The sequence below is a fragment of the Centruroides sculpturatus genome, unplaced genomic scaffold (assembly GCF_000671375.1).
Source record: "Centruroides sculpturatus isolate CEXI.00-Female unplaced genomic scaffold, Cexi_2.0 scaffold130, whole genome shotgun sequence".
In the NCBI taxonomy this organism is placed as follows: domain Eukaryota; kingdom Metazoa; phylum Arthropoda; class Arachnida; order Scorpiones; family Buthidae; genus Centruroides; species Centruroides sculpturatus.
Window position 1 is genome coordinate 884495 of NW_019384364.1, and position 10692 is coordinate 895186.

At 35.6% G+C, this 10692-nt stretch overlaps 1 protein-coding gene and 1 long non-coding RNA gene across 2 annotated transcripts; one reads left to right on the forward strand and one right to left on the reverse strand.

Moving 5' to 3' along the window:
* Positions 1-1510: 1510 nt before the first annotated feature.
* On the reverse strand, positions 1511-2671 carry LOC111642322. Its single transcript, XM_023388659.1, has one exon. The coding sequence runs from the start codon at positions 2669-2671 to the stop codon at positions 1511-1513; it is 1161 nt and encodes a 386-aa protein (XP_023244427.1).
* Positions 2672-6285: 3614 nt separating this feature from the next.
* Positions 6286-10226, forward strand: LOC111641906. The gene is made up of 2 exons (XR_002759492.1): positions 6286-6529; positions 10195-10226. It is a non-coding gene; the product is annotated as an uncharacterized LOC111641906 (long non-coding RNA).
* The last annotated feature ends 466 nt before the right edge of the window (positions 10227-10692 follow it).

The window sequence follows — 10692 nt, forward strand, 5'->3', positions numbered from 1 at the left end:
TGTTACGGCTAACGGGAATCTTAGCCAGGTACAAGTTCAAATGGTGAGTCCGTACCCCAAGGTTCCAATCTATTCTGGGGTATACGTTCGTTCTTCTTGCTTCTTGCACTCGTCGACGTCCTCACAACCAGAGACCAAGCCAAAGAGTGACTGACCCTGCGGTTCCTCTCGTACCGCACAGGGTTATTCTCCCAACGACTTCCGTTTTCGCGGTTAGGGGTCTTCCGCCTTAGGGGCGTTTAGTCATAATCCAACGAACAATGGCTTCGCACCACTGGCAACTCGACCAATCACATGTATGGTACAAAGTGTCCGTTACAGTGTTTATTATTCTCGTTTTCAATAAAAAGGATGACAGATGAAAAATCTTATGTTAAAGATATTTAAAAGCTATTTAATTATAATTAAATGACTTAGGTCTACTACAATATTACTGTTATTTCCAAAAATAATGGAAAATCGTTTCGTTTCGGTACTATTTTATCTGAAAAGATTAATATTTATAGACTCAGCTTCCTACAGTATATGCTCAAATTTCACCCTACATAATAGGGAAAACTTCGAGCACGTACTTTAGGACAAAACAACAGAACACTGGTGGTTTCTCGCGGGTTCCCGCGTAACTAATAGGCTATTCGGGTAAAATTTTAGGGTTTATACGTGTGTCTAACTTGTAAATATGGATCAGTTTTCCAAAGGAAGTACTCCGTTGGTAGACCAACAGATCTGCTAAAAAGTATGCCACTCAGGAAGAGTTTCCATGGGATATTGACTCTTAACAGTGGCAGATCTACATAAGAAATAACAAGGCTTAAGCCCAGGACTTTCCAAATCACAGGGCAAAGTAAATAGATGTAGAACATACGATACTAAGTTACAAATTTCTAGAAAAGATGTTAAAAAATTCCAGCAACGAGTAGTTTAACTTTCCTGACATTTAAAACTACTTTGCTGGTGCCTTCCATTTGTGAGATTCAGCCGTGTTTATTAACCTACCGCCTGACCTAACTCGTGAACAATAGTAAGTTTATCTAGAAAGTATCAAATTTCACACCTGGGAGTTAATTACTCAGCCAGTTCTCAGTCGCGAAAAGACGCTTTCACATAACCTTCTGACCTATTATTGCTAAACTGTCAAATGAAAATAGCGACAATCGGAGGTTTTCGACACAGTCGCTGCCGTTCCTCTAAAAGAAGCATCAACCAGACCCGTTCAATACCTCCTATTTGGATTATTCTGTAACAACGAACTTAAGTGCCTATTTGGATTATACCGTAACAACGAACTTAAGTGCCTATTTGGATATTTCCGTAACCCAGAACTTGGAAGTGANCGGGGGCGAGAAAAAACGTTATGTCCTTTGGTAATAATACGGTGGACCGTGTTATGTTTGGGTTTGGTGCTAGATGGATATGGCCAAAGGATATCTTTATATTTGTTTAAAATGTCACTGAATTCCGAATTAGAAGCAATTAAAGTAATGTTAGTTTGCGCGCCGTGGTGAGCAGATCATGTCGTTGTCAAGGACGTTAATGGGTCTGTAATGCGGGCGTTTTTTAAGTCGATCAGGAGACCGAAGTGTCTTATAAAATCGGCGCCTATTATTGGTTTGCTGACGTTTGCGATTACAAAAGGCCACGTAAATTGGCGCCTTAAGTTTAGGGACACGGTTATGAGTTTTGTGCCGTAAGTCTTTATCGGGGAATTGTTTGCCGAATAAAGTGTCAATGAGGCGGGTGCTCTTAATGCCATGGCGGCGTTATATGGTAGAACGCAAATGTCGCTACCACTGTCGATTAAGTAGTGACGACGTGAGGTTGGATCGTAAACGAATAGGCGGCTTGTGTTGTTAATTTGGAAATCACTTTGCGCCACGTGTGATTTCCGAGCTAATTTCCCTGCTCGGAATTTGCAAGGGGCCTTACATTTATTTGCTTCATCACCGAACTTCGCGTGATACCAGCATAGATCTTTTGCCTGGGGTCGAACAGGTGTCTGCGAACGCTGACGATTCCAGGGGTGTCTATAATCGCGTGATTGTCTGTCGCTGGGCCTTGCTAGGCGATTAACTTGCTCAGTTAACTCAGCGACCTGCGTTTGGAGCTTCATTATGGCCGCGTGTGTATTATTTTCGTTCCTTTCTAAATTAGTTTTAGCTATTTGCAAAGGTGTGAGCTCGAGAATTTTATCAGCCATTTGGGCTAATTTGTCTAAATCCCCATCAGAAACAGAAAGAATCGCCTGAGTTTCTTTGGGTAAACGCTGAATCCATAGCGTTCTTAAAAATTCCTCCCCGACTTTATTACTAGCTAGTTGTCGCATTTTGCGTAAAAGATGAGATGGTTTATCATCTCCCAACACGGCATTAGACAGCAAATCTTTCACTCGTTTTTGTTCGGAATGGGAAAATTTTGCTATGAGTCGATCTTTTAGTGTTTGATATAAATTTTCCCTAGGAGGGTTTTTAACGATATCGCTCACGTACGCTAACACTTCCGAGTTGAAAGCTGAAACCACTGCGTAATACTTAGTAGTATCTTGCGATATATCAGCGAGTTTAAACTGGGCCTCGATATTTATAAACCATAAATCGGCTTTTTTATGCCAAGATTGGGGAAGTTTAAGAGCTGCCCGACTGATTTCTGGCTTAAGATCGATTTCGTTTGGCATTTTAAGACAACCAGGTGACACCTACTCAGCAGAACGGCAAAAGAGATGGAACAGAAAACTCCACTTACCCGTGTTAGATGACTTATTCTGGCAAGAAATTGCGGACGCACAAATGTGGGGACAATTTCGCCGGTTAGAAGTGGCGAGCAATTCACCTATCTAAAGAGCGTCGTCTATCGTAGTCGCGGAATTTATTCCGTATTATCCACTGAGGGAACACAATGCAGAACTAGTAAAGGTCTTGTTCTTTCCTTGATGTTCGAATTCACGTAAAATCACGTTCGGGTCACCAATGGAGGTAATGGATGGCCGCCATCGGTTAGACGAAACCTGGCCGTCTTTCTCCATCCATTTACATCTCCACCAAGACTGTCTTTATCAGAAGGTTGTAAACGTGAATTAGGTAAGCCACGACCACATTTTAAACTAAAACAACATTTATTTACAACAATCCTCGAGTACACTTGAAAGAGTGCTACACGTGCTCATGGCAGCGATCACCCGACAAGAAGAAGCAACAATACCCAGAATTCTCTCTGGGAAAAACCCAGTTTCCGTTTTTCTATCCGGGATTCCCGGGAAACTCGTAGAGGAGTGGCGCCATCTCACCAGTCCGTGATTTGTCGCCGCAAGTTATAGTACTGTCGTTTGCAACACCCGATGCTGCGGCTCGTATAAATTCCATTTAATGTTTAAATTTTTTGCATAAAATGAGAACACTATTGTCAATTAAGATAATATAAATTTAATTTTTTCAGCAATAAAATTTTAATTATATGTGAACACGTTATAATATTTTAAATTGATATCTGAAAACTTTGCTTACACAGATGTGTTAAACCAATGGCGTGGTCCGTTTGATTTGAAACGGACTATGTCATTGGTTTGCTCATCTAAAAGTATTAAAGCAGTATTGAAATACAATGTTCTGCACCTTCGGCGCCTTGCGGACTCACCAGTGTGTCTTAACTGCGACAAAGAGGAAACAACACAACACTTCTGAGTCGACGGACCCCGTCGCACCCTTCGTATGACTCTGTCCCTAAACACCGGTCTGACTCGCTCATTAACCCCGATCTACTGACCATCNGTGCCATCTCACCAGTCCGTGATTTGTCGCCGCAAGCTAAATGTAGCAAAATGCAAACTTGTGCCAGGGCTGTTGTTTTTAGGGCGCACAGCTTGTGGTAAAGGTGTTAAGCCATTGCTAAACAAGATACAGCTTTTCCTGGACTACAAAGAACTGCAAACAATAAAGGAACTTCAACAATTATTGGGGCTGCTTAATTTCTATTGATGATTTCTGCCTTGTGCTGCAGACAGTCAATTGCTGTTAATTAATTAAACAAATACCTAAAGGGGCCACAAAGAATGATAACTGCTGTATAAGCTGGGCCCAAGAGATAAAACAAGCTTTTTTGTGCTTCAAAGAACAGTTGGTTCAAGCGGCACTAACAATGTTGCTTGCACCAACTGTCCATCCTCACCTTGCACCAATCCATCCCCATGGCACAGTTGGCTTTGTGTGTGGATGCTAGCAATTATGTGATTGGAGGTGCTATTCATCAGACAGACACAGATGGCAAGTTTGAACCTCTTGAGTTCTTCACACAGAAACTGTCCTCAACAGAGCAGAAGTACAGTGCCTATAATAGGGAATTGCTTGCTGCTTATGCTTCTATCAAGCACGTCAGATACTTGCTTGTGAGCAGGCAATTTTATACCCAGATTGACCATAAACCTGATTTTTGTCTTCAGGCAAAAAGCAGAAAAAGTTCTCCCAAGCAAAACAGGCAGCTCAATTTTATTTGCCAGTTTACAACTGATTTGTGTTACATTAAAGGTGTAAATAATGCAGTTGGCAATACACTCTCTTGGATAACAGAGATAAGGGCTATCTCAATCATTGATTATCTTGAAATTATACAGGCTTCAGGAAACTGATGGGGTCTTGCAATACCTATCAGAGAATGTTTCCTTGAAACTGAAGAAAGTTGCACTACCAGATAGTGAGATGGAACTATTTTGTGACATTTCGACAGGAATAGTAACCTTATATACTGAAACAACATCAGTTCACTGTGTTACAAACTCTACACAACCTTTCCTATTTAGGAATTAAGGCCATGAACAAGCTTCTTAAGGAATGCTTCATATGGCCAACTATCAACACTGAGAGTAACAAATGGACTAAAGTTTGCATACCTTGCCAGAAGGCTAAGGTGCAGAGACATGCATTTAGCGCACCAGGGAAATTCCTGTTGCCGAATGAACATTTTCAACACATCCACTTAGATTTGATAGGACCTCTGCCACTATCTCTAGGGGCTATGCCTATGCTCTGACCATGGTTGACCAATTCAAACGTTGGCCAGAGGTAGTTCCTATAGCTGACATAACAGCAAAAACTATCACACATGCATTCCTAAGTGAATGGATCTCCTGTTTTGGCATCTTCCAACAGATTAATACTGACAGAGGATGACAATTTGAGGCACAGCTGTTCCAGGAGATAATAAGACTGCTGAGAATAAACAATCTATGTATCACTACTTTCAACCCAAAGGCCAATGGCATTGTCAACTACTTACATTGGCCACTTAAGGTAGTGATAAAATGTTACAGCACAATCAATGTATTGTGCTGTAACATTTTATTTAAACTTTGTGGGTTGAAGTTTTCCCTACTATCCTAGGCATACACTCAGCCTTCAAACCGGACCTCCAAGTTACCTGTGCAGAGATGGTGTATGGCACCAGCCTTTGACTCCTGGATGAGTTCCTTGAAGCAACCACATTGGAGCCAACATACCCAACTACCTTTACCTGTCAATTATGAATGTGTATGCAGAGGTTGACACCCAAGCTAACATCAAACCATGTGCAAGCGAAAGTCTTTGTGCATCCAGACCTATTGATGAGCACACACTCTTTCACACACTGAGATGCAGTGCAAACACCACTGCAACCAACCTACAATGGTTTCTTTGTAATAGTTGTACAGAGAGAGAGAGAGAGAAGCACTTTATGTTAAGGATAAAAGGAAGAAAGGAGGAAATCTCCATCAACCAACTGAAACCAGCCTTTTTACCTGAAAGCCTAGCAGACTCTACAGCAAGGGACACAGTGTCAGACTTCACTGCAATAATCATGGAGAAGTGTACCAAATGCACACTGGAAGGACAGTTTGGTTCCTGCAAAAACTTTGTGACTAACATCACTGGGGGACTACTGCGGTGGCATGTAGTGCCCTTCTCGATACTAGAGGGCATACTCTTGGAAGCAGAACCTCCTTCCTAGATCTATAAATTAGGGGACACAAGAACTGTGAACTACTTTTTGACTTGTCCCTCATTGTGGTCTAAACATTGACCTCTATATACAAATTGCATATGTTACATTTTCATAGCATATGTAAATTTTTGTAGAATTGAAGAAAACATAACTGTACTTAAGTCATCTGGGTGTTCCTTTACAATTCTAACGAGCCTGCACATCCTTTTCAAGAGTGAACATATTTAAGATGTAGAAAATAACCATTGATTAAAAATACTGAAATTGATAAAAGAGTTTAAATACATTTTTTTTATTAGATGTTTATTAATTATAATTAATTATAACATTTATATATATCATTTATTTGTACTTTAAAGTTATTTCAGAAAAAGAAAGTTGTTCACTCTGTAAAAATTGTCTTAATCCGTTGTTACCCGACAACTGTAAAATTCGTATTTATCCACGACCTATTGTTTCCAAGCAAATTCTACGGTTACATAAGAAAGAACAAAGTCGCTCTTGGAATTTGAGTATGAAAGATAAGAAAAAATTGGCTCGGTTCAAATCTCAATCAAATAAAATCGTAAGTTTTTATTTTATTTTAATGTTTTTGAATAAATGCATTTATTTACCTGTGATTTATACAATATAATTTATATTTAAAAGCATTATATTGCTGAAATATCTTAAAGTAGAATTATAATTTGAATATCAAAAGCAAAAATTTTAATTTTAATTGCAATCAAACTGCAGAACTTTTTAGTATTGTATGGAAATTTATTAACTATAGAAATAATAAAATAATCATTAAATTAAATTTGGCATTGTGAATAGAATATTTTCAATTGTTCTATGTAAATAGAGTTATCTAGGTTTTCCAGGTTTCCATTTTCATCATATAATTTCCTAAGAATATTTAACTCAAAGAGAACCAATGATTAGAATTTAAATTAACTTTTTTGTCCAGGACACAATTATGAGTAGCATGATTAAATAATTTATAGATTAGATTTATTTCTTTGACTAAAGAGAAATTTGGAATCATCCAGAAAAGGTCCAATTGATGGAACACTGTAGTCTACATACCTGCTTACATCAGTTGAATTCCACATGAGAATGACATCCTAGGAGGAGGAAGCAGCCTATCTATATGATATCTAGGCAATAATTCCAGACAGTGAATGATTTATTCTTAATTGACTGCATGTTTTGTAAGAATATTCCAGATTCAATCTATTATTCAAATTATTATCAATAATCCATATTGTTAAAAACTATATTGTGATAAGACGAGAGTCGGACCATCTTACAATAGCAGAGTACAACACAATTTAATGCAAAACATTCAAAATAGAAATCACAACTGTTCTATTAATTTAAGATTTCTTTTGTGCTTTTACAGATGGTCTAATTTGACCATCTGTAAAAGCACAAAAGAAATCTTAAATTAATAGAACAGTTGTGATAACTAGATGCCCAAATGTCAGTCTGGTTCTCTTTAGCTTGTGCTGTTGGTGTGTTTACTCTGCAATAATAGATAAATACTACAGAACAGTTTCACTTGATGACAGGGATGGCAAGAACACATCTTCATAGATTGTGTTCCAGAGCTGAACTACAAGCACAATCTATGGAGTTACTGAGTTATAGAAGTTATGAGAAGTAATGAGAAAAGCCTCTAATGACAGTGTTTACAAGAACTATCAGAGAGAATTATAAATAACTGCAAAAAGCACCAAAAAAAACTTGATAATACAATTGCAAATACTAGATGCTCCAACTTCATTCTGGCTCTCGTACTGTTTAATGCCAAAAATGAACAGACTGATCTTTTCATTAATGAAAATACAAGTTGTGGGTTAAAAATCATGTTTCTGATATAAAAATATCACCAATATTACCAAAATGTTTTCCCAACATACAGTGTATAGTGTCCTTTCAATTTCTGAGTATCCTGTCATTTTCAATTAATTAAATCCACTGGGCTTTAATTAATAATAAAAAAAAATCCAATAAGCTTTTTATTATTAACATATTTAAAAATTTATGAAATTTTAATACACATTAAGACATGTTCTATTCATAGTAATTGTGTAAAATAATGAATTGGATATTGAATATACTTTTTGTATGTAATTTTTCCTGCAGTTTCTTCTGTTCAATGAATAGAATCTAAGCAGATAAATTTATTGTAATATCTTTGAGATATTTCCAAAAAAAGCTCATTTTCAAACTTTTCAAGTGTTCCCACATCTTGCAACAAGTACTTGGAATGTCCATGCAAATATATTCACGTACTCTTCTTGTAAGATATTGACTGCAGAAGCTATTTATAAAGACAGTTCATATAAAACTGATGACAACTTTCACATTTCAATGTAAGAATAACATGGATATTTATAGATAAAAAATTTTAATTAAAAATAATTCACTACAGTACATTTTGTGTCAATAGAAAACTTGTTACCTATAGTAAAATAGTTAAGGAACAAAAATGATATTCAACTACTACTAATGGAACTGGACTGGAGATTTCAATAAACATCATACACAATACACCCAAACTCCAGCATAAAACCAATTAATTAAAATAGCATGTAATGTTAATGTTCTACAGTTTGAAATTAAAATATTCTATATTATTCAAATACATATTGTTGTACATTTGAATGACTGAATAAACTGAAGATGGTGGCTTAGGACCACAAAAAAAATGTTTATTCTTTACTTCAATTAATTGGTTTTATGCTTTAGTTTGGGTTATTGTGTATATATAAAATGATGTTTATTATAGGAACTGAGATAATCAAGTATAATGAAGTATAAAAAAAAAGCATTCCTATGGTGAGACTCCAAGCCAAGTTGTGATTAGATCAGTAGTGAAACTATCTTGTAGTAGTAAAAAATGTCAAATTTTAAGACATTCATACTATGAAATCTAATCCATTTTTTGGTAAAATTGGCAAGAATCCATCTTGTTATCTTTTAAAAAGGAACATAACAAGGAAAGATGTGAAAAAATTGCTACAAAATGAGTTAACTGGGCTTTATGATAAAACTTCATCAAATTAATTAAAATATCTATAACTGTGAGGCAGTTAATAGTAAGGGCACACCAATGATAATGGGCACAAACACTCAAGAATCAAAGTAAAAACATTTAATAAAACAAAAAGGGGTATACAATAAGTATAAAAACCGTAAAAATCCAAAATGCATTTCAGACTATTTTCCAATAGAAAAATAGTCCCTCATCAGTCGGTATTAATGAGAGGTCTTAGTATACTTAAAAATTATACAAGGTGAAAAAAATAATAAATTTAAAATTAAACTTAAAACTATGCCTAAAGCTATACAATATAAAGATGAAAACGTCGCCATGACTGTATGAGCAGTAAGCATTATCAATGTAGACGGGAGTAATATTTCTTCCTAACTTTGCATGGTAATGTGACAAACAGGGTGCTGATACAAAAATAGTTATGAGATAGCTGAATTATTGGTTAACAGTTATGAACTAATGTTATGCAGTCAGTTTAAATTATATACATACCAAAAACAGTAGGACAACAGAGTTGCAGGTTCAGATATTTCTACAAGATGCAGGGAGCGGTTACAAAGGAGGTGTGTTACCTTGCACATCTGGAGCACAAGTGGTGACAACATATGATATTACTATTATCTGCCTTACGGTTATAGATATTTTAATTAATTTATACTTAGGGCTAAAAGCAATTTCTGTAATAATAAAAACTACATCACTTTAAAAGCATTGCTACATTCGGCAAAAGTCGGGAATAATGAAGAATAAATCAGAAGGGATGAATTGAGACAAAAGGATGAGAAGAAATGCAATTTTGCATTTACTGTGTGGAAAGCCACTAGATCAGTCATATGGCATAAAATATTCTGGATGTTATGAATATATTTTTTGATATATTTATTAATATTACAATAATTTAACAAATGAATAACATAATTTTAATTACAATAAAAATTAAATTGTGTTAATTTAAAACAATTATGTGATTAAAAGAGCCTTATGTTAAATATTAGATGACTGTTTTCAGTATTTCTGTCAACTCAAGTTCTTTTCTTATGAATCAAACAAATTTAGAAGTTAAAATTGTTAAATGTTTGTCAACTTTCATCTACTATTTAATGTAGGGCTACTTTAATCAATTGTTTATATCTACTTTGTATTAATGAGTCGACAACCTAATTAAATTATTCATAAATATTTTTCAGGTTTGTTTATGTTTAAACTGTAAGAAAAGAATGAAATATTCTGGCTTGAAATTACCAAAATTCCCTGTTTCCGAGATACCCGCTTCTACAAGTAAATTGTTCTTTAATCCAAGTTCATTAAAAAAAAGGAAACAATCTAACATATCTGTTTTATCTGCTAGTATTTTGTCTTCAGATGGAGAAAGGTAAAAAGAAATTTTGTTTAAAAAATTGAATTTGATACTGAATCAAGCAACTAAAATTACTAGATTATTAATCATATAAATTTAGATTGTTAAATGAAAAAAGCAGTACAGTAGAGCGTCGTTTATCTGAATCAATTGGGGACTGGGGTTGTTCGGATAACTTATTTTTCGGCTAACTGATTATGTACGAAAAAATACATTAACCTATCCCATCCTGAAATTTTTCTCCATTGCGTGTCGCTTCGCGTTGAATTTTCGTCGATGTTAAGCTTAATGTTAACTTTTTAAAATAATAATCATGGCTATTGTATCG

Excerpts from the sequence above, each read along its gene's own strand:
- LOC111642322 (XM_023388659.1), bottom strand. The coding sequence starts at position 2,671 with ATGCCAAACGAAATCGATCTTAAGCCAGAAATCAGTCGGGCAGCTCTT.